A 23,350-nucleotide genomic window follows, 5' to 3' on the forward strand; every position below is an offset into this window, starting at 1 on the left:
CATTGGCAGGCGGGTTCTTTACCCCTAGTGCCACCTGGGAAGCCCGTTTAATGGTTTATCACAGGAGACTATAGCTGTCTGCACTCTATAGTAGGACTTTGCTGTTTATCCATTCTATATATAATAGCCTGCATCTGCTCGCCCCAACCTCCCAATCAGGGGCTTTCATCATTAGCACTACTGACACTTAGGGTCCAGACAAGTCTCTGTAGCCAGGCCACCCTGTGCATTGCAGGCCACCCTGAGCATTGCAGGCCACCCTGTGCATTGCAGGTCATCCTGTGTGTGCGTTGCATTGAGCAGCATTCTCTGGTCTCTGCCACTAGATGCCAGTGACACTCCCTCCTCAGTGGTGACAGTGAAGAACGTCCACAGGCACTGCCAAATGTCCCCTAGGGTGCGGGAGCATCCAGCTTGAGAGCCACCAAGTCAGACCTCTTGGGGTGGGGGACTTACTATGTTGCATGTCAGAGCGCCTTAGAGGCGGTAGCCACTGACTGGCCCAACAATTCCGTGAGATGGAAACGACTGTCCTCATTTTACAGACGAGGAAACTAAGGCTTCGAAGGGAGCCGGTGACAATCAGCCCTCGGATTCGAGCCCAGGTGTGTCTGACTCCTGAGCCCTTACTCGAATGCTCTGCTAGACCCGGAAGGAAGGAGGCAGGAGGCAGTGGGGGCCAGGGCTGGATGGTCGAGGGGGTGGGAGACAAATGCCATCCAAGTCCAGATCGATTCCTTGCCAGTGTCAGTCACAACAGACCCAACGTCCTTGTCCTGGTCTGGGAGGCCCCCCACTGATCTGCCTGCCCTGCCACCCCCAGCCCCAGCCTCATCGACCTCATCTGCTACCATCTTTCCTCACTCCTCTGGCCTCCCTTCTCTGGCAGGCAGGCTCGTGCCCCAGGGCCTTTGCACCTGCTGCTTCCTCGACTTGGGAGTCTCTGCCCCTAGCTCTCTACACAGCTCATTTCCTCACTTGATTCACATTTTTGCACAGAGGCCAATTCTTCAGAAAAGGCCCCTCTGATGACCTTGTCAAAAATAAACCCCTGACCTGTTCCTGGCTTTATGTTAATTTATATGATACCTGCTGTGTGCTGGGCATTCTTCTAAGTCAGAGTTAACTCGTTTTCCTTATAATACTGCCTCCCTGAAATTACATTTCGATTTTATTCATCTCCAGCATCTCTCCCCACTCCATTGTCTATTTTGGAGAGGCAAGGTTTTGTCTGTGGCACCCACGGCCTGGCATGGTGCCTGGCCCATAGAACCGTTCAAAAACGGTTGCTGGATGAGGGGAGCCCTCCTCCTCTGTCTTGGCCTGGCCAAACCCAACCTGGCCTCCAGCTCAGCTCCACTCCAAATCCCCCAGATGCCAGTCTAACCAGCATTCACCAGACACTTCCTCGGTCTCACCCTCTTCACGTGACAGACCCATCAAGGATGCTTGTACGGGTCCCTCCTACAGGACAGGCTCAGAGAAGGCAAATCCGTAGCCAAGGTCCCACAGCCAGTCAGTGGGGCAGCTGGGACTCAAACTAAGCTTTCTGATCCTAGCGCTCATCTGTCTACCCTGAAAACACAACTCTGATCGCCCAAGTCCGATGGCTCCTGATTGGATGGCAAAGTTAGCCTGGTTCATTTTCTGGGCGTGTTTGTGAGTGTGACTGTGTGTCCCTGTGTGCACATGCTGTCTCCCCGACTCGATGATAAATTGGTGCCGTGTGTGTTTTTGCATATCTGCCTGCCCCCACCGTCACTGTGCCTAGCCCAGGCCCAGGAGCATCTCTTTCATCTCAACCAGGAGTTCACTCCACCCCTGAGCACCCCGTATGTACCGGGGTGCTAGCACTCATCCCACTGTATTGCAGTGATTCGTTTACACATCTGCCTCTTGGCCAGACTGTGAACCTCCCCCCACCCCGCCCTCCCGAGGACGGGCGTCATACTGTGTCTGATTCATCTCACATCCGGGCACACAATAGGTGCTCAGGAAATGGGCCTGGAAAGGATGAGGATGTGCAGTTGAGTCATGCAAAAGTCATTCGTTCAAATCATTCATTCATTCCTGGAGTCATTCAGTCTATCTCGAAGCAAATGCCTATTGAGTGTTCTGAGCCGGATGCTGTGCGTGGTCTTGGCGGGGGATTCAAGGTATCTGATCCATCATTCATTCATTCACTCTCACTCATTCAACAAAGATGCATCTAAGTCTACTATATGTCATGGCCTTGGGGCAGAGCACTTGATCAGACTCAAGCCCCACCCCTGAGGAGCTCACAACCCGGACATGGCCCTGACCCTCAGCACCAGAGGCTAGATGGGCTGGCCAGGAGACCAGAGGGGCAGAGAGTGAGGAAATCTTTCAGACCCAGCTCTGGGCCTTGGGAAGCTGAAAGTCTGGGAGGGAAGAGGAGTGGAGAGAAAGTCGGAGAAGAACTTGTGTTTGTCAAGCATCTATTTGCTAAGTACCATGCTGAGAGCGAGCCAAACATTCACACCCTTGATCCTTTTCAAGGTAGAGGTTACTGACCCATTTTACAGATGAGAAAGTAGAAGCTCAAGGAGAGGGAAATGGCTGACTCATCTGACCCACTCGGAGTAATTGTTCCCTCTCTATATGACCCTATGGACCGTAGTCCACCAGGCTCCTCTGTCCATGGGATTCTCCAGGCAAGAATACTGGAGTGGGTTGCCATGCCCTCCTCCAGCAGACCTTCCTGACCCAGGGATCGAACCTACATCTCTTGCTTGGCAGGTGGATTCTTTACCACTAGGGCCACCTGAGAAGCCTCTCTCTCTCTATCTATACACTACATTTTCCCTTTCAAATTACCGGTATGGTTTCTGTCTCCTGACCAGATCCTGACTGATAACAGTAATGATAATGAGAATAATCATTATTATTAGCATAGCTGCCTCCTAGGGATGAGCACTTATCATGCATGATCTTTCATCCCCTTCAATCAGCTGCTGTTATCCTGACTTCAGGGAGCCGGATGGAACCTCAGAGAGGGGAGGGGACTTGCTCGGGGTGCCCTGGCCTGCACACCGGCTGTGGGGTCAGAAAATCCAGAATGAGGCCCACATGGGGAGCGGGAGAGACAGACGCACCGGGGAGGGGAAGTACAGGCAATTGGACAAACACTGCGTTCTCCCTGCTCGGGCGGGCGCCGAGCGAGCAGACTGCTTGCTGCCACAAGGCGGCACGTGGCTACCTGCCACATCCTGGCACTGCACGTTCTGATGAGAGGGGCTGGGGCTGTTCTGGGAGACTTCCTGGAGGAGGGGGGAAGAGGCTGATGGGTCGGCTGCAGCATGCCAGGCCCTGGCCTCGTAAGACCTGAGGCAACCGTCCAAGGGCAGGGAGCCTTGGGAAGCAGGTGTTGAGACTGGGGCTGCGGGGACTGGGCTGATCTGCCCAGGCTCCCCCAGTGCACTGGTGACAAACCAGCTGGGGTCATCAGGCTGAAAGCCCCAGCTTTTATCAACCCAACCAGCCACGACAGCACAGCTGCAGCGGGTAACCAGCTCTTCACTGCTCACCTCCATTCAGAGCTCTTGAGCTGGGGACCGTCCACCCAGCCCTGAATCTCTACAACTTGCAACACACTCTTGTCCCCCTTGGGGACTGTCCCTCATCCCCTGCAGTAGGTGCTCCTGTGGCAGCTGAATGGAGACCCATTAGACGCAGAACCCTTGGGGATTAACACATACACACGGCATGCGTGCATGCATGTGAAGTCGCTTCAGTCACATCCGACTCTTTGCGACCCCATGGACTGTAGCCCGCCAGGCTCCTCTGTCCATGGGATTCTCCAGGCAAGAATACTGGAGTGGGTGGCCATGCCTTTCTCCAGGGGATCTTCCCAACCCAAGGACTGTACCCGCATCTCTTATTTCTCCTGCTTTGGCGGGTAGGTTCTTTGCCACCAGTGCTACCTGGGAAGCCCAGCATATACACACTACTATATATAAAATAGATAATCGACAAGGACCCACTGTATAGCACAGGGAACTCTACTCAATAGTCTGTAATAACCTATATGGGAAAAGCACCTGAAAAAGAATGGATCTATATTTATATATAATTGAATCACTTTGCCGTACACCTGAAACCAACACAACGCTGTAAATCACGTATACTCCAATATAAAGTAAAAATGTTTTTAAAAGGAGGACTTCCCCAGTGGTCTAGCGGTTAAGAATCTGCCTGCCAATTCAGCGGACACGGGTTTGATCCCTGGTCCGGGAAGATCCCACATGCTGCGGAGCAATGAAGCCCGTGTGCTGAAACTACTGAGCCTTGCTCTAGAGCCTGTTCTCCACAAGTAAAGTCCCACGCACAGCAGTGAAGACCCAGCACAGCCAAAAATAAAGAAATAAATGAATAAATATATCTTAAAAATTTTTTAAAGAAAAGAAACAGGACCTTGTAGTTTCCTGCATTTCCAGGAACAACCCTGACCCTCTCCCCTCTGGATTTTTCAGCACAGGCTGTGCCCTCTGCCGGGAACGCCCCTCTGCCCTCTTCTACATGACCACCTGTCGCTCTTCTTAGCTCTGATGGCATACCCTCCTGAGAGACACCTCCATCGACCCAGCGCTAAGGCCAAGCCCAGATGTGCGCCCCCACGGAGACCTGGATTCCTGGTGACCTCCCTCTGAACACTTGGGATCACACTGGCAGGGTGTGTCCCTTGATGGGAGGTTGTCTGTCTTGCTCACTACTGTCCCCTCAGCCCCTGGCTCTGAGCCTGACCCAGGGAAGGAGCTCAGGAAACAGCTCTTGAATGAATGAATGAGTGAACAAACGAACGAATGAATGAAATAGTGGAAGAGCAGGGGCGGGGGGTGGCACCAGGGGGCTGGGAGGCTGGACCCAGGAGGAGAGCAGACCTTATTGTAGAGCGCACAGATGTGCAGGGCTGTGTTCCCCGAGGCGTTCTGGGCTCCAGGCTCAGCTCCATAGAAAAGCAGATGTTCCAGATGCTGAGAATGACCCCGCTGGCAGGCCTGGAGAGGACCAGGGGTGAAGAGCCGGGTCAGACCCACCTGACCACAGCGTCTGTCTCTCTCCTTCACCTGGAGGTCAGGCAGCCCTGCATCCGCCACTCCCCCCGCCTTCTCCTCTGAGGCACCATTCTTGCTTAGGGACCCACGCTGTCAACATCACCAGTCATTCCAAGGCCCAGGGCTCCAGGCTAACTCCTTAGAGTCCCGGCGGTGACACCTCTGTCCTTCCTCTTTGGGGACCATGCTACTCCCACCTCCATCCCCCATGAGGACCCCAGCATCCACAGCCCTAGGCCCTTGGACTAGGGTTCCCGATCCTTGGACTAGGGTCCCTGATCCCTGCCCACCCGAGGGGCCCACGCGCCGCCCACGCCACCCAAACCCTCTAGGCCGTGCGGGAGTACCTGGTGAATCTCCTGCCAGCCGTTCTCATCAGCTATGCCCAGCTGGGCCCTGTTGTACAGGAGCAGCTCGCAGCAGCGGGGGTCACCCCCCACCATAGCCGTGTGGAACAGGGGAGTCAGCCCTCGGCGGTCCTTGTAGTTGGGGGAGCCCCCAAGATCCAGGAGCGCCTAGGAAAGGTTAAAAAAAAAAGATGACAATCACACAAGTACTGGCTCGTTATCAAGGGCCAGTTGGACGAAGAGACCTGGGTAACCCCACATGGGGTCAGAGCCAGAGCTGATGCTGCTGCGATGCCCTTGAGTGACCTTGAGGCTGGCCCTTGCCCTCTCGGGGCCTCTCTCATCCCTGTGAACAACGGAGGGACTGGGGCGATGCCTCCAGAGGACCCCTCCCTCTCACTCTGAAATCCTGCCCAGCCTTCCACCATGAGCCATGAGGCATGAGCCGCTGAAGGCGCATAATGCCTCAGTGCCCACCTACTCAACAGGCTGGTGTGGGGAACCAATCAGAGAAGGGCGTCTGGATGCAGGAGGGCCCCTGGCTGAGTGGGAGGTGTGGTGAGGTCCGGGATCTCAAGAGGCAGAGAAAGCGGTCTGGGAGTGGGCAGGCTCGGGTCAAGGAGACTCGGCTCAGCCTCACTGGGGCCAGGGGCTGGGGTGGGGGCAGGGAGTGGTCCCCCTTGAGACACGGATCTGGGCCTGGAAGACTGGCAGCTTTGAGCGTGTGAGGAGTGTTGGCGGCGCCAGCGCCGCGCGAACAGTCAGCGGTGGCGCAGTCCAACAGCACATTTCCAACATTTGCGGCGATGGAAATAGTTACAACCGCACGATCCAACATGGCAGCCGCGTGGGGGGCTACCGAGCCACTGGAAGGTGGCTAGTAAGCCTGAGAATCGGAAGTTTTAATTTTAGTTCATTTTCATCTATTTAAAACTAAACAGCCCCCCTTCCCCCGCCCGTGGCTAGTGGCGGCTGGATTGAACAAGCGCAGGCCTGGGAGGTAGGGGCTGGGCGTGAGCAGGAGTGGGGTTTGGGGGTATGTGTGTATGTGTAAAGTCGCTTCAGTCCTGTCTGACTCTTTGCGACCCCGTGGACTGTAGCCGCCAGGCTCCTCTGTCCATGGGGATTCTCCAGGCAAGAATGCTGGAGTGGGTTGCCATTTCCTTCTCCAGGGGAACCTTCCCGACCCAGGGATGGAACCCACATCTTTTATGTCTCCTGCCTTGGGAGGAGGGTTCTTTACTATTAGAGGCACCTGGGAAGCAGGTGGCAGAAGGGGTTTGGGGGAGGGGGGATGCATGAAGAGGGTCTTTCAATTCAAGGGCTGTAAGGCAGACCTTTGTGACTGGTGTCTGACTGCCTTCAGGGTTCTTCAGGAAAGGATTGGAGAAGGAGGGGGAGGGCTGGTTAGGCTGGATCATCTATGAGTCGTTGTGTTTACCAACAACTTCCGGGGCGCTCTATCCTGATCTATGGATGAAGACGCATCAAGTGCCCTTGGGGAGGGGGAGAGGAAGAACATTTAAAAATAAGATTGGGTAAGCTGACTCCATAAATGTATGCGTGCATGCTTAGTCGTTCAGTGGTATCTAACTCTTTTGGGACCCTATGGACTGCGGTCCACCAGGCTCCACTATCCATGGAATTTTCCAGGCAGGAATACTGGAGTGGGTGCCACTTCCTTCTCCAGGGAATCTTCCCAACCCAAGGATTGAACCCAAGTCTCCTTCACTGCAGGAGGATTCTTTTCCTCTGAGCCACCTGGGAAGCCTCCATGTATATACACTGAGGGTGTACGAGGTTCATCTGCTTGTAAAGGCACATTTTAGGCACTGTACTGGGACAGTAAGGAGATCAAACCAGTTAATCCTAAAGGAAATTAATCCTGAATATTCATTGGAAGGACTGATGCTGAAGCTGAAGCTCCAGTACTTTGGCCACCTGATGCAAAGAGCTGACTCATTGGAAAAGATCCTGATGCTGGGAAAGATTAAGGGCAGGAGAAAAAGGGGGCGACAGAGGATGAGATGGTTGGATGGCATCACCGACACAATGGACATGAGTTTGAGCAAACTCTGGGAGATAATGAAGGACAGGGAAGCCTGGCATGCTGCAGTCCATCGGTTGCAAGGAGTTGGACACGACTGAGCAGCTGAACAGCAACAGCTGGAGGAGAGGGCTGTATTTCAGGTGAGCGAAGGTGGGGTACTGGGACTGTGAGCTGTAGGTTGAGAAGAGTGAATGGAAGGGCTGAGTTGGGAAGCGGGAGGACCAGTGTCTGGGGGCACGGTGGGGAGCTCACTCTGTATTTTAAAGGGCACCAGGGACTTCCCTGGTGGTCTGGTGGTTAAGACCCTGCACGTCCAGTGCAGGGGGCACGGGATCAATTCCTGGTCGGGGAACTAAGATCCCACATGCTGTGCCGTGCGGCCCAAAAATAAAAAAATAAAGGGCACCAGCAAGAGTCTACATCTCAGGGAGACAGAGATAGGTGTCGGCTGCTGGCTCAGTGGGGCTGGAGAAGTTCTGGGTGTCAGGAAGTTAACACGATCTACCTGGGGACAGGGCAAGGGTCTGTGTGACCATCAGCTATAGCTGATCACCAGCCTTGAGCTGGGGAGGGTGGGGGCTCACGGAGGTTCCAGGAGGGTCTTGGTTGCAGTCAGAGGAGTGACTCTGGAGGAGGGAGGTGGACGGAGGGGCCGGGGGGATTGGCTGGACGCAGTTTGGGCGAGGAACATGGTCACTTGAGGGTGTCTCTGGGCTCTGGGGAGGGTCCCGGGAGGATCTGAAACCTCACCGTCAGAGCGAGGCAGTGGCGGGCACAGGCAGCCTTGTGTAGCGCGGTCATGCCATCCCGGGCCCGGAAGTCGATGTGCGCCCCGCCCAGGCACAGGGTTCGAATCACCTCTACGGAGCCTTCGGTCTGGGCAGCCAGTGTCAGGGGGGTCTCTGGGAGGCAGGGGGAAAGGCCAGTCATGTGCAGCCCCTTGGCCTCGTGGTCCCCGACTCCCTAGCCCTCCAAAAGCACCCCGCCCTGCCGCCCGCTCCCTACCTCCTGAATCCGAGTCGTGATAATTGGGGTCCAGCCCCTTGTCCAGCAGCCGTGCCACCTTATCGGATGTCCCGAGCTGCACGTACTCCAGGAACTTCTTCAACCCCGTCTGAGCCGTAGATGAGAGAGAGAGAGAGAGAGGCCATCAGGGAGGAAGGGGGCAAAGCTGGCTTTGGAGCAGCGCCGTCCAGTGGAATCACACAGCGAGCCACACATGCCATCAAAAAGTCCCTAGTAGCCACCACTTTTTTAAAGGAAGAAGACCTTCCAATTATATTGAAATTCACTTTGACGACCTGTCTATTTCTAGTCTATCCTATATAGCCACAATATTACCTATTCAACAGGTAATCCACGTGAAATTTATTCCTGAGATACTTTCAGGGGTACTGAGTCTTTGAGATCGGGTGTATATTTCACACTCACAGTGAGGCTCAGTTTGGACCTGGTACACCGCAGGTACCCGGGGGCTGTATGTGGCTGGTGGCTCCCGCAGATGGTACAGGTCTGGATGGATAGACTGCTCGGGGGAGGACAGAGACAACTGCATGGTGGGGTGGGGGTGAGGATAAGAAGCAGCCAGGGAGCTTTCTTCCCAAGTGTCAAGGATCGTTCACTTCTGACCGAGGCAGCCCCCTGACTTACTCCCAGCTTTCAGGGGACCAGAGGAGACGCAGGGGACGTACAGTCTGAGGACTCGAGGGCAAGGTGTGTGAGTGCATACTTGGGCAGTAAGTTGTGTCCAACTCTTTGTGACCCTATGGATGGTAGCCCAGCAGGCTCCTCTGTCCGTGGGATTCTCCAGGCAAGAACACTGGAGTGGGTTGCCATTTCCTTCTCCAGGGGATCTTCCTGACCCAGGGATCAAACCTGTGCCCCCTGCATTGTCAGGCGGATTCTTTATCACTGAGCCACCAGGGAAGCCCCAGAGAGTAAGATGCCGGGAGGATAAATGGCTGTGGAGGAGCGCATCCTTGGATCTGGTAGAGATTCAGGCTCTGGGATTGTGTGAACTGCAGGGTGTCTATGAAACTGCCCCTAGACAGAGGGACACTAGATACCAGAGTCACAGGCCACATTGGCAGGCGGAGGGGGGGGTTCCTGTATGGATATAGGGGCCCCAGAAGAGGGGAGAATCCAAGGATGAAGAAAGTGGGAGCCAGGTGGAAATGGCACAAGCCTGGGCAGAGGCACAAAGAGAGAAGATGAGAAAGGCTATGATGTATGCTGGAGGGGAGAAGGGATAGTTAAGGAAGTTAAGGATAGGAAGTTAAGAAGTTAAGGATAGTTTGGGAAGGTCCTGTACACATTGTTGTATTTAAAATGGATAGCCAATAAGGATGTACTGTATAGCACATGGAACTCGGCTCAACATTATGTGCCAGCCTGGATGGGAGAGGAGTTTGGGGGAGAATGGATACACGTGTATGTGTGGCTGAGTCCCTTCCCTGTTCAGCTGAGACTACCCCAGCATTGTTAATTGGCGGTACTCCAACACAAAATAAAAAGTTGTTTTTTGTTTTTTTTATAAAAGGCTGTGATGGAGTTGTCAGGTGCATTTGGGGTTGTCCCAAATATGACACAGCATCCCAAGTTAAGTAGGGGATGCTGGCAGAAGAAAAGAAGGTTTGGAGGGTTGTCGGGAAGAGGTAGGAGAGAAAGTGGTTAGGGAAGGGGGCTCCAGGTTGGGGGTGGTGTAAGTACCAGCAGGGTTCTCTCACCTTCGTGTGCAACTTGGCCAGCTGCTTCTCATCCAGGTTGGTCTGCTTGTAAACACGGGTCTTGTATCGGAACTGAGGCCAGGAGTGGGGTGACGGGAGAGACAAAAGACTCGGAGTCAGGGGTCTGGACCTCTTCTGAGCCAGGAAAGAGTCAGTGCAGGGTCAGGACGAAAAATAGCCCCCGAGTCTTGGCTGGGTGGGCAGAGGGCTGCTGGACCACTGCGGACCTGTGGACTGCACCCCCTAAGGTGTCTGGACCCCGCGGGGAATGTTCTAGAATAACCACTGTCATTGGGAGCCGTTTCCCACTTTGATAGGCCAGGGGAGACTTGGGGCTGGGAAATGACTCATGCAAGGCCACTCTACCTTCCGGTCAGAGGCAGGAATGCCATGCTAATTTGAACTCGGGCCTCCCTCACTCTGATTCTTAAGTGAAAGTGTTCAGTCACTCAGTCGTGTCTGACTCTTTGTGACCCCAACAGACTGTAGCCCGCCAGGCTCCTCAGTCCATGGAATTCTCCAGGCAAGAATACTGGAGTGGGTGGCCATTCCCTTCTCCAGGAGATCTTCCCAACCCAGGGGTGTCTCCTGCATTGCAGGCGGATTTTTTACCCTCTGAGCCACAGGGAAGCCCCGGGATTCTTAGGGTGCCCTTTATATCCAGAAGAGCCCACGGGGCTTTCCCTCGCTGAGGTCTGGGCTGGGTGAAGGAACGGGGCGGGGGGGGCCGATGCCTGCTCGCATCTTTGAAGGGGCTGGGAAGGCCGTGGGGGTCTCACCTCCAGGTAGGGCACCCCCTTCTCGAAGGACTGGGGGTATTCCCGCAGCAGCCGCTCTTCCTCCAGGAAGTTGGCGTCCCGGCCCGAGGTGGCTGGCTGGAACAGGCCATAGTTGAGCACGTCCTGGAGGCTCTCGCTCAGGGCGCAGAGCACCTGCTGCTTGGCGGTCCAGATGGTGGCATCCGGGTTGAAGCGCAGGCATTTCTGGTTGGGGAGGCGCCAGGAGAGAGAGAAGGGGCCTGAGCAGGTCTGCGGAGGGCTCTGGGTGATTCTCGGGACAGAGGAGGCTGGGGGGAAACCCATGGGGGTCTGGCAGTGGGGTCCATGTGTGAGGTCATCCAGAACCAGAGGCCCCGTCCCCTTCCCCTCTCCCCGTGCAGACTCTGGTGGTCCCTGTCTCCCGCCCCCCGTCCCCCAGCCAGCGGGCTGTGGCTCACTGTCTGGTGAAGGTCAGGGATGCCGATCCTAAAAACCATCATGCTGAAGTGGGCGTCGTCTGGGACGGACATGGAGCGGCCCTGGAGGCCTCGGATGGAGGCCAGGCTACCAGCTGCACCGCTGCCCCGGCCCCGGGTCCCCCGGGGGCCTCTCCCGGGCCCGTCTGGGGAGCTGTCGGACTCTGAGCCCCCCTCGGGACACTCGCTGGCACTGTGGCGTTCCTCGTCCTCGCTTGACGCGGGGCTGTGGGTCATCGTGGGGCCACGGGGCGACGGGGGACGGCAGCATCACAGGCGGCTGGCGGGGGAGGGGGCGGGGGTGGCGGTCAGACCAGGAGCCCAGGCTCGGAGGCCACAGGCGCACTCAGTGGGCAAACACGGTCCAGGGCAGTGGCTCCAAGCCGCCCGAGGGAGGCCGGCAGGAGGCTGGACACACCCCCAGACACTCCTACCGCCTCCAAGATCTCTCCCGAGCTCTCTCTCTCTCTCTCCCGGGCACACACACACCCCCCAGCCCTGCCATGCTGCCTGCACGTGTCTCCTTCCCTGCCCTTGGCCTTGCTTGCGGCCCCCCGCCCCTCCTGCGCCCCACTTTGCCGCTGACCCAGCGCGCCGGTGTCCCAGAAACCGCAGAATCACCGCGGGAGCCGCTGGCCCACTTTGCCAGGCCAGGGATAATGCAGCTAAAATTAGCCCAGGACAGACAGGTGGGCGACCCATCGGCACCCTGCCCCCCTGGCCCCAGCCTGGCCCCTCCTCACCCAAGGTCCTCCCCGCCTTCTGCTCCCGGTGCCTCCCAGATGACCACGAGGAGGCTGAGATGTAGTAAGGGGGAGAGGGAGGTGCCCTGAGCCTAGGGTGGAGCCGGTGGCTTCACTGAAGTGTGGCTGACCTCGTGTGTGCGGAGGGCTGCTGGAGAGCCAGCATCCCAGGGGGCAGGGGCACCCAGCCGGGGGAGTCACGGGGCAGAGAGTACCATGCATGAGGTGTCCCCCAGGGGAACCACAAGAGGTGGCCTATGCAACTTTCCGGGAGGCATCTTGAGAGGGAGGGTGGGTGGGTGGGGAGACTAGCCCTGGGGGGGCTGTCTGGGTGACAGCCTTGCCGTGGCCTGGGTGGGTGTAGGGCGGCGGTAGGTGACCTGCGGGTGTGTCCGAGACCTGGCGCTGGCTGGGTAGGAGGACCAGCATTGCCTTGTCCTGGGGGCTCCACTTTGAGGGAGACTGGGGGGCTGGGAGGGAGGCTAAGGAGTGGGATGAGAGTCTCGGGAGCAGGGGTGAGATACCCACTATTCTTCAGATCCCCACTATTCTTCGCCCCTGAATTGATCTTATAAGGGTGAGTCCAGATGGGGCCCTTCTTCCCCGTTTTCTCCCCCCTCCCACCACAGCACCGGAAACCAGAATGTCTGGTCTGGTCCCTCCCCCCCACACCAGGCCCGGCTCCTGCACGTTGCCATGGAGATGGGAAGCAGTGGAGGGTACTGCTGACTTTGGGGGAGTGGGGATGGGCTGGGGGGGTTGGGGAGAGAAGACAAAATGTGTGCGGGGGGAGGAGGAGAGTTTCAAGAACTGTGGGCTGGCCACCCCCTCACCCAAGCGTGGCCACGGCCCCCTCCCCCTCTGGGTACCCATCAGAGTCTCCCCTACTTGGCCCTGGCGGAGACCCCCGGCCTTCTCCTACCGGGCGACTCCACTCCCACCTCCAGACCTCGGGCTGGCAGCCACTCCCCCTCTGCTGACCCTGGCTGACCCCCTCCCCCAGCCTCCACGGGCACTAATGGGGTGGCCAGTGGCCCTGAAAGCAAAGCTCGCCCGGTCCCCCGGCGCGTGCGGCTGCCCCCAACCCCCAGGACCAGCTCGGGCCCCTCCCCCTCAAGCCCCGAGGGAGGGAGCGGGCACACTCCGCCGGGGCGGCATGAATCAAACGCTCCGCGGCTAAGAATAGCTGGCACGCAGCTGGTACCGAGACGGGCTGAGGAATCGGCGGGGGGGGGGGGCGGGGGGAGAAAGGGGAGAGAGGGGGTGCCCTGGGAGGCTGCGGGGGTACGGCGGGGGGAGGCTGCCGGCGTGGCCGGGAGCCGGCCCGGGAGAATGAATGGAGGCGGAGAGAGGCGGGGAGAGGCGGGCAGAGGGAGCCCCGGCTGGGGCCGAGAAGCTGGTGGGGGAGAGCCCGGGTCCGCGGAGAGGGGGCGGAGGCCCCCGGGAGCAGGACTCGGGGGCGGGAGCCGAGGGGGCGCGCCGGCCGGTGGGGAAGGAAGCGGGGACCGGGTGGGGATGCAGGGAGCTCGTGAAAGGGTGGGAGGGGATTGGACGAGTCAGGAAGGAGAAGCCGAAGCCACAGGGGGTCGAAGGGGGCGGCCGAGGCCGAGGCCCAGACCCCCGCTGGAGGGGGTGGGCGCCGGAATGACCTCGGCGAGGGGTCTCGAGGGGTGGGGCCGCAGGAGGGGTCCAGGGAGCCCAGGTGGGCCGCGATGGGCGAGGCGGGGGAGTGGCCGGGCCGGGCCGGGCCGGGAGGCGGGTACCGCGACCGAGCCCTCGGCCCTGGAGCGCGGGAGGCGGGTTCGGGCAGGGGGCCACGGGGCCGCATGCCCCCCGCAAGTCCGCGATCCGGGACGGGGCACGGGGGACCCGGGCGTAACCCAATTTGGCGTCGCCTGGGGCAACGCTCCCCTCTTCACCCCCGCCCCCCACCGCACACCCGGGCCGGGAGCCCGGCGCTCGGCCAAGGACGTCCGGGGCGCCCCCGCCCCCGCCCGCGGCCCCGGGCCCGCGCTTCCCCCCCCACCCCCGACCCAGACCCCCGGTTTTCAGCCCCCTTACCTGCCTGGCGGGGCTGCTGAGTCCCGGTCGGCGGCGCCCGCGGCCCCTCCCCCCTCCCCCCACCCCCCACCCCCCCGGAGACGGGGGACCCTCAGGCCATGCCCCACCGCCCCGGAGGGCGAGCGGGCCCGGGGAGGGGGCGGGCGAGGGCCGGGGGGGCGGGCGGGGGGCCCGCGGACCTCACCCCCCCCGCGGGCCGGGCCTGGCCATCCGCAGAGCGCCCCCCCTTGCGCCGCGGCCGCCGCGCCCCTCCTAGCTAGCCCGCCCCCGGCTCGGTCCGGCCGGCTCCGGGCGCCGCGTCTCCGCCGGCTCCTCTCCTCGGCCTCAGGCCGCCGCCGCCGCCGCCGCCGCCGCCGCCCGCTCCGCGCCTCCTCTGCCTCCCGGCTCGCTCTCTCGCTCTCGCTGTCTCTCCCTCACCCCGTCTCTCTCTCTCTCTCCCTCCCTCTCTCCCTCCCTCCGCCCTCTCCCCTCCCTCCGGGAGCCGGCGGAGGAGACATCGCCCCTCCCCGCGCCCCCAAACCTCGCCCATCCCCCCCACGCCGGCTCCGCCCCCTCCCCCTGCCCTCCCCCACCGCTCCTCTCCGCCGCCAGATCCCCGAACCCTGACTCCACCCCTGCTTGCCCCGGTACCCCGGCGATGGGGCTCCGCCCCCCTAAGGGTACCTCTCCCCGCACCCCCCAGGACCGCCCCTTCCCAGGGAGCCCCCACCTCCTCTACACACAGTAGGGTGCAATTAAATATTCGTTGCTAGACTCTACACCCCCAAATTGGATGGTGAGAGCTATAGATTCCTGTCCTGTTCCCCCAGCGCGCGCGCACACACACACACACACACACACACACACACACACACACACACACACACACACACACACACACACACACACACACACACACACACACACACACACACACACACACACACACACACACACACACCTTCCCGCAAGGCACAGGTGCAGCGAGCCGCTCCCCAGCCCTGCCCCTGCAGACGTCTCCACAAACACATCTTCTCCAGGGCTTGCGGGGCTCTTGCAGGATGACATTACCATGAGCACAGCCAGCTACATCATGTACATATCACACCCGTGTGCCGGAGCATGCACACGGCAGAGCACACGCGTCTACCCACCCCACACACGGGCACGCAGCCCGCTGTACTTGCTCAGAACTCCAGCTCACACGCAACCCTGAAACAGAGACACAGAACCACAGGGAGACGTGTGCTTTGCCTCTGTCACAGTCACCCACCGTGCCCTGGCCGTGCATCACACAGGTGTGCACACACCTGTTTAGCGGCATGACTCTGCACCACCACTTCCTTCCTGATAATTATCTCTGACATTTCTTGAGCACTTCCTTTGTGCCTGGCTCTGTGCTGGGTTTACTCCTCAACTTTGCACACCGCAGTCCTCCGGGCTACGGACTTGCATCATCCTCATTTACCAGAGGGGGAACCTGAGGCCCAGAGAGGTTAAGGAATTTGCCCAAGGTCACCCAGCCCACAAGAGGTGGTGGCCAGGATCAGAGACAGGCGGCCTGACTCAAAATCTTCAGACTGCTGTGTGCTGGGGTTCAGTACTGGGCACTCCATAGCTGCATATCCTTCTTCGTCACACACAATCCCCCCAGCCATCTCTGCATGGCTTGTGGGACACACCTGCAGAGACAGGGCCGATCCCATAGGGCAGCAGTGAGTGCGTGGCCGCAGCCCAGGCCCCTACCCTTCTCCCAGCTCCAACAGCTCCTCCGGGGCCACCAGCCAGAGCCCAGGCACCTGCGGAGGGCAGTTCCAGGCAGCCTCTGGGTGCGCGTCCTGCTGCAGGCTCTGGGGTGCCACGGGATGAGTGGGAGCAGGTGCCGGCCCAGCTGCCCCAGGAGGCCCGGTTCTGGATTCACCCCCACCAGCCCAGGTGGTGAGCAGCTGGGCCTGGGGAGAAAACAGCTGCCTGTGTGTGTCAGCACCAGCAGTGAGAGGGGCCGGGTACCCTTTCTACAGTTGACGAGGCTTTTCTGGGCCTGGGCATCAGCTCTCGGTGAGGGGTCCCCAGGCCCCTCATGGGCACCTAAGAGAAGCCCGAGCTCTGAGGCAGTGGGCAGCCTGCCCAAGGTCACACTGCCCTTTGCTTTCTTGGAAAATGGAAAAGTCTGGCTGTGTTGATTTCCAAGGCCCCATCCTGGGGCTCCCGGCAGCTGAGGGCGAATGCCCTGCTCATGCCGGGAGCCAGAAGCTTCTGCTAGCTGCCGCCGCCGCGCTGGTAACCTCCAGCAGGCCCAGCTGTCCCCTCTCTGAGCCTCGGTGTCCCCCCTGGAAGAGTGGGCCCTGCGATCCTGGCACCGCCCGCCTGGCTGAAGCTGGGGAAGCCCTACATGACTCACGGGTCTGGCATGGAGTGGGCATGGCCAGCCTCCTGCTCCTCCTGCCTCTGCAGCCTCTCTGCCACTGCCCTCATCACCTCTACCCCGGTCACCAGGCCCCCACCCACCCCCACCCCCCAGGGCCACAGGAAACTCGAGTTTCCACTTAAACACAACTATGCAGGGTTCAATCTTTTCGCTGAGCTGCGACCCTGCTGCCAGGGAAGGCTCCTTTCCTTGTTCAATTGATTGAGTACCTACTATGCGCTGGGTTGGCCCTGTCCTAGCTCCGAGGATATGGCCATGAACAGGGATACCTGCCTTCATTGGCGAGAGACAGACACCAAACACGTAAACAAGCCAACAAGGCAAAGTTGGTCTTGATTCAACCAAAAACATAAAAGGGGGTGTTTGAATAAACTACCTGGGGAAGGCCTCTCTGAGCTGAGACCTCAGTGATGAGAAGGAGCTGGGGGGAAGAGCCTTCTAGAAGGAGGAAAAGGCTGGTGCAAAAGCTCTGAAGCGGGAAGGAGCTTAGCATTCAGGAAGTAGTGAAGAGATCAGTGTGGCTGGAGCTTGGAGGGGGGTGGTGAAGGGAGTAGGGGTGATGAGTTTGCAGAGGTGCAAAGGATCCACCCTTCCCTGCCCACCCCCAGGCTGGGCAGGCCAGGCCTGTGCTGAGGCCAGGGTTTGGCTTCACTCCCGCACATGATGGGAAGCTGGGGGGGAGCAGGGGAGTGGGGAGTGATGTGATCTGATTTACGGTTTGGAAGCATTGCTCTGGCTGCGGCAGGCTGCGTGGATTGGAGGGGCTCGGGAGGAAGGAGGGGGAGAGGCAGGAGGAGAGGACTGCAGTGGTCCAGGAGGGAGATGAAGTAGCTCTCAATGCTCAGAGCTCTCTGTGCACCCAGCCCAGCAGCTGCTTACTCCACCTCCTGGAGAAAGCTTCTCGGACCCCACCCAACCTCCACCCTCCCCTCTGCCCCAGCCCCTCACCCCGATGGGGCTGTCTGCGGGGTCTGTGAACAGCTGGAATCCCCTGTGTCACCCCAACCCAGGATCCAGACTGCAGGAGGCTTCCAGGAAAGCGTGGCAGATGGATCCATGAACCCCACCTTTCTGGGGGCTGCACACAAGCCACACGTGTGCTCTCTGCATGGATCCCCACAGACAGACACAGATACTCATCTGGATCTGGGGCAAGGACCCGGAGGGCAGGATGGGAGATCTGGGGGGCAGGAGGCGCTCTAGAATGCCGTGAGAGCCTCCTTTCGCAGGGTGTGTGGGCGACAGTGGACACAGGATAATAACAACCTTAGCAAGACCTTGAGGTCTCTCCTGACCTGAGGCGTGGCCAGGGAGAGGAAAGGGAAGCGGGGCCAAGCCCTGACAACTCCCTGAGGCGGTTCCTGGGCAGAGGCTGAGCCCCCAGGATCCCTTGGGGAGCTGGCTCCATCCTCCTCCTGACCTCCTGGAGCTTCTGGCCAAGGCAGAAGGGAAGAGCAGGACAGGACGGAAGCAAGCTCTGGAAAGTGGGAAGAGGAGGGCGTGTGTGGAGACCCAAGGCGGGATCCAAGCTTTGGAACGCTGGAGGTTTCCGGCCACAGAGGCAGGGCCTCCGGGGAGCCAAGAGAGGCGGGGAGAGACACACACACAGGAGCAGAGACCAACGGACCGAGACAAGAGTTGGGAGGAGAGGGACCAAAGAGAAGCTGGGAGAGGCGCGGACCAGGGGGCTGGTGATCAGCACACACTCCGGGTCCCCAGAAACATCCTTCTCCTCCGAGACACACCCTTCTGCAACCTTGGGTGCTCCGAGCCCAGCCTGATGCGGGCCGCCTGGCTCCTCAGCGCGCTGGTGGTACCCCAGCTACTGGGCTTCAGTCATGGGGCTCGGGGAGCTGAGAGGGAGTGGGAGGGGGGCTGGGGTGGCGCCCAGGAGGAGGAGCGGGAGAGGGAGGCCCTGATGCTGAAGGTGAGTTGGAGACTGCTGGGACGCTATTGGCGGGACCCGGGAGGGCAACTGTGGGCTTGGGAGGGGTGTATTCCAGGGTTAGAAAAATGGGCAACGGAAGGGATGGGATAGGCTTGGAGAAGGATGAAGGTGATGGGTTCAGACAGCCAGCTGACAGCTGGAAAGGGGAGTCTGGGGAGTCAGGATGTAGCTGCCAGCCTGGCCCTGATCACCCTCCCTGCCTTAGCATTTACAGGAAGCGCTGGGGCTGCCTGCTAGGAGGGGAGATCAAAATCCCGAGGGAAACTCTGAAGGCAGGGGGGCCTGGGCAACCGAGGAGGACGGGCAGGGGGAGGAAGGCGAGGAGGAACCCACACCGACCCCCCACGTCAGCCCCAGTCCCTCTCCCACCCCGGAGGACGCCATCACTTATATCCGTAAGTAATCCTTAGCTCCGCCCTGCCCCCCTGGCCTCCGTGGTCATTTTCACAAAAAAGAACCGTCCTTTCCAAGCCCCAGGCTTTTTCAGTTGCCCACCGCCCAGCTCGGAGCCATCACACCCAGGAGCTCCGGGTCCCCGACTTTGCCTCTCAAGAGACCGGGGTGGCCACCGGCCCCTACCTTCCAGAAGTCTTGAGAGCCCCCACCCCACACCCCAACTCCGCCTTAGAAGCCGTAGGTCCCGGGTCCCCCCCAGGTCCTCCGGTCCCCTGGTCCCCCCCACCCAGGGTCCCCGTCCAGCGTGCGCCCTGTCCACCCGCAGTGGGTCGCCTGGCCGGCCTGGACGCAGGCTTGCACCAGGTGCACGTCCGTCTGCACGCGCTGGACACCCGCGTGGCCGAGCTTACTCGGGGGCTGCGGCAGCTGAGGGAAGTGGCGGGCGACACCCGCGACGCCGTGCAAGCCCTGCAGGAGGCGCAGAGCCGCGCCGAGCGCGAGCATGGCCGCTTAGAGGGTGAGTCGCATCCCGCCGGGCGGGGAAGGAGGGACGATACGGGTCAGGCCGCGGACCGGTGGTGAGAGGGGAGCCCCGAAGGGTGTCTGAGACGTGAGGACCCTAGGTGTCAGGGGCGAGGGGGGGCGGCCCTGGAGGATTTGGGGTGTGCTTGCCGGTGGGGAGGGTGAACGCGGGGACGGGCACGCTACCCACAATGTTAGTGAGCCGACCCTGCTCCGGCCGCACCACGCCCCCTACGATCCCGCCCCACGGCATGGCCACGCCCCCTGGAGGCTCTGTCACTGGCTCCTGGCGGCTCTGGCCCCGCCCTCTCCCCGCCTCCGAGGCCCTAACCCCGCCTCCGTTCGGCCCCGCCCCGCCCCACCCGCAGGCTGCCTGAAGGGGGCGCGTCTTGGCCACAAGTGCTTCCTGCTCTCGCGCGACTTCGAGGCTCAGGCTGCGGCGCAGGCGCGGTGTGTGGCGCGGGGCGGGAGCCTGGCTCAGCCAGCTGACAGTCGGCAGATGGAGACGCTCACCCGCTACCTGCGCGCGGCGCTCGCCCCCTACAACTGGCCGGTGTGGCTGGGTGTGCACGACCGGCGCGCCGAGGGCCTCTACCTCTTCGAGAACGGCCAGCGCGTATCCTTCTTCGCCTGGCACCGCGCCCCCAGCCCGGAGCCCGGCGCCCGGCCCAGCGCCGCGCCGCACCCGCTCAGCCCCAACCAGCCCAATGGCGGCGTGCTCGAGAACTGCGTGGCTCAGGCCTCGGACGATGGCTCCTGGTGGGACCACGACTGCGATCGGCGCCTCTACTACGTCTGCGAGTTCCCCTATTAGCGGGGCCGGCTCCCCGCCTCTCCACTGCGCCCCACCACCCGCCCTGTGCCTGGGTTGTGCTCCCCGCAAAGACACCGTTCCTTCCTTCCTTGCCCGCGGATGGAAATGTGTTTTCCCTGGCTGGCCGATCCTTGGGGGACTCCTGCGGGGCCGGGACCCCTTCCTTGCCAGTCTTTCCTGGAAGCGGGCACAAGGCTAGGTTCCGCGCCAATAAAGCGCTGAGGAATCTCACTTGAACAGGCAGTGGAGGCACTTTTGGCCTTTTATTTGGCAAGGCCCTGTCCCCCTCTTACAGGTATTACTCGAGCCCGAGATCAGAGTGATAGAGAATACATGTGCATACGTACACACGGTCATCTGCTCCTGCGCACAGATGTCTGGAGGACACGAGCGCACACGCTGCTGACACCTCCGCCCGCATCGTGCCCCCTACTCAAGGTCTTTGGGACCCAGAGCCTGTCAGTCATTGTCCCAGGCCTTGGCCTTGGCCCTGATCAAAGAGATCTGGGAAGCACAAAGGAGCTAAAGGCTCCGACAAGTCCTGCAGGAAAGACTCCCGTTTAATTTTTTTTTCTTTTTTTTTTAAGTGGGTCTCAAACCTGACTCATCAGATGGTACCATAATGTCATGTAAAGTCAGTCACTGCCCTACTCCCTTCCCCTTCCTCCAACTCCAGGGCCTGTGTTTAGACACAAGCATAAGGACATACCCAGCCTGGAAGCTTAGGCTCCCTCTCAACTGATCCCTCCACTCCTTGACTTTGAAGCCATGAGCTAATCCCTCCCTGCTATGAGCCTCAGTTTCCTCATCTGAACACAGACACTATTACCCCTACCTTGTATGTCTCTTAGGATGTTCACATGAGCCCAGGAAAGTGAGCATTTGGGAAATGGTGGTGCATAAGGCACACATTACATTTTCTTTTCCCCCACCATTTTTCATACCTTAATCCCCTGGAGCAGTGAGGACATCCAGGCCCAGCTTGGGCCTCAGCACTCTGGACAGCACTCTTTGGAGCAAGAGCTCTTGGAAACACCCACCCAGTGTCTCCCCAGGTACCAGCATTATGGTATTCTGACCCTGATACCATCATGGAGCCCAGGAATTGGAGTGTGACCCTGTCTGTCCTTACGTCTGTGTCTCTTCCCCTTTGTCAGCCATGGCAACTCCTGCCTAAAGTGTCACCACTGGCTCCTCCAGTGGGAGGAATGAGCCACTGTGTCATCTCCAGAAGTGGGGGGAGGGAGCACAAGCCACCCACTCCCTTTAAGAGTCATTTCCCAGCCCCACCGCCCCCATAGGAGTCACAGAAGCAGGGGTGGCTTCTGGTCAGGAAGACTTCCATCAGAAGACTGAAGACTTTGCCCCAAATTCATCTCCCTCTAAGCTTGTTTCCCAAAGTCGCAGTAGGGCAGCGGGATGTCTTATAGAACATCAAAGGGCAGATGAGGCAGATGACAATTAGTATCTGCTGTTACCTGGGAGAGCTCCACCCTCACAGACCTGACATTCTGGGAAGTCAGTGGATGGGACAGTTCAGTGGTTACCTGCCTAGATTCTGGAGCCAGATGGCTCAGGTTCTAATCCTTCCTTGGCCACTTACCTACTATGTAACTTGAGTGAGACATAACTTTGCTGTCCCTCAGTGTCCCCATCTGTACAATGGGGGTAAAAAGATCTACATTCTAGAAAAGTGCCAGACACAGAGGGGTCTTTGCAGCAGGGGCTCTGATCATCAGTTGGCTATTTTAACCTCACCTTCACCTCTGCTTGCTCTCTCCAGACACTGTCTCTGTATATGCAAATGTCCTTCCAAGAAGTGGCTAATGAGTCACCGCCCCCCTAGCTTCCCTTCCCAGCAGTATTAGATGCTGCCTTAGGTGTTCCAGAACCGAGCCCTAATCAGCCATACGGGGGATTCCTGTGGGGGCAGAACTGGTATAACTAATTCCCTGTCCCCAGCATCCCAGGTCATGACAGTTCTTTGAATGAAGGAAGATGCCCGTGTGAAGCTACGGTGGGAACCCTGAGATGAATTTCTAACTGCTTCTCTTCCTCCTTGGTGTCCTGCAGGCCTCAGTCAGGTGCCTCTCCTGGGCTCCCAGTGGATCAGGGGCTGTCCTCATCACAACTTTCATCACTCTAGGTGCCATTGCTTGGTCAGTGTCTGTCATACCAGTCCAGAGACGAAGAGTTGTGTACACAGGGACGGCGGAGGTTGGGAGTGGAGGGCATTTGCAAGGACTATTTATGCATCAGATCAGCTAACCTGTATGTTTCGCTCTGGGCTGATTCTGGGCTGATTCGCTCTGCATAGGGGAACCCTGCCACTTCCTCCAAGAAGCCCTCCCAGGCCTCTCAAGAGCCCAGAGTCTGCCAATGCCACCTCCCTGGCTCACCGTGGAGCATCTACGGTTTGAGAGCTTGGAGCCACGGACCAGAGACGGCCCAGCAGGTGGTTGGGATTGATGAGTTAAGGGATTCCAGAGAAGTGGTGGAGGACGGGCGCAAACCTGAGATACCCCATCGTGAGGAAAAGGAACCAGGCCTACACGGGACTACAAATCCCAGCAGGCTGACCGGCAGGCCTGCCCAGAACCACATTCCTAGAAGCCATCAGGCGCTTCTCGCAGAGCCTCTGGCAAGCTCCTTCCCCTCCTCCAATGTGAAGATTGCCTACGTTCCCCTGCAGGCTAGAGGACCACGCCCAGTCTCCAATCAGAGCTCAGATCCCGACTCCCCACCCACTGGACCTCGCCCCGAGGTAGTTTGGGAAATGTAGTCTGGTCCCGAGTCAACGGGTAGGAAAACCCGAATTAGCAGAGCATAACATTCCATTCCGGAGAAGGCAATGGTAACCCTCTCCAGTACTCTTGCCCGGAAAATCCCGTGGGCAGAGGAGCCTGGTAGGCTGCAGTCCATGGGGTCGCGGAGAGTCGGACACGACTGAGCGACTTCACTTTCACTTTTCACTCTCATGCATTAGAGAAGGAAATGGCAGCCCACTCCAGTGTTCTTGCCTGGAGA

General features: G+C 59.4%; 2 protein-coding genes across 6 annotated transcripts in view; one reads left to right on the forward strand and one right to left on the reverse strand.

Annotated features, from left to right (window-relative positions):
- SHANK1 (SH3 and multiple ankyrin repeat domains 1) overlaps positions 1 to 14,689 on the reverse strand; it is a 50,894-nt gene extending 36,205 nt beyond the window's left edge. For 2 of the 5 annotated variants that reach the window (XM_043436298.1, XM_043436297.1), the window contains exons 1-8: positions 14,237 to 14,675; positions 11,415 to 11,712; positions 10,978 to 11,181; positions 10,199 to 10,270; positions 8,478 to 8,586; positions 8,223 to 8,374; positions 5,423 to 5,590; positions 4,902 to 5,018 (exon numbers count right to left, since the gene is read on the reverse strand). In XM_043436298.1, the coding sequence (XP_043292233.1) occupies positions 4,902 to 5,018; positions 5,423 to 5,590; positions 8,223 to 8,374; positions 8,478 to 8,586; positions 10,199 to 10,270; positions 10,978 to 11,181; positions 11,415 to 11,669 (1,077 nt within the window). In that variant the 5' untranslated portion in view covers positions 11,670 to 11,712; positions 14,237 to 14,675. Of the gene's footprint in view, positions 1 to 4,901; positions 5,019 to 5,422; positions 5,591 to 8,222; positions 8,375 to 8,477; positions 8,587 to 10,198; positions 10,271 to 10,977; positions 11,182 to 11,414; positions 11,713 to 14,236 lie in introns of all 5 variants that reach the window. The other 3 variants (XR_006263384.1, XR_006263383.1, XM_043436296.1) reach the window with 3 other exon arrangements.
- A 3,330-nt stretch (positions 14,690 to 18,019) lies between these two features.
- CLEC11A (C-type lectin domain containing 11A) lies at positions 18,020 to 20,566 on the forward strand. Its single transcript, XM_043437642.1, has 4 exons — positions 18,020 to 18,570; positions 18,797 to 18,986; positions 19,313 to 19,504; positions 19,878 to 20,566. The coding sequence occupies exons 1-4, from the start codon at positions 18,424 to 18,426 to the stop codon at positions 20,321 to 20,323; spliced, it is 975 nt and encodes a 324-aa protein (XP_043293577.1). The 5' UTR covers positions 18,020 to 18,423; the 3' UTR covers positions 20,324 to 20,566.
- The last annotated feature ends 2,784 nt before the right edge of the window (positions 20,567 to 23,350 follow it).

Source organism: Cervus canadensis, chromosome 18, assembly GCF_019320065.1.
Source record: "Cervus canadensis isolate Bull #8, Minnesota chromosome 18, ASM1932006v1, whole genome shotgun sequence".
In the NCBI taxonomy this organism is placed as follows: Eukaryota; Metazoa; Chordata; class Mammalia; order Artiodactyla; family Cervidae; genus Cervus; species Cervus canadensis.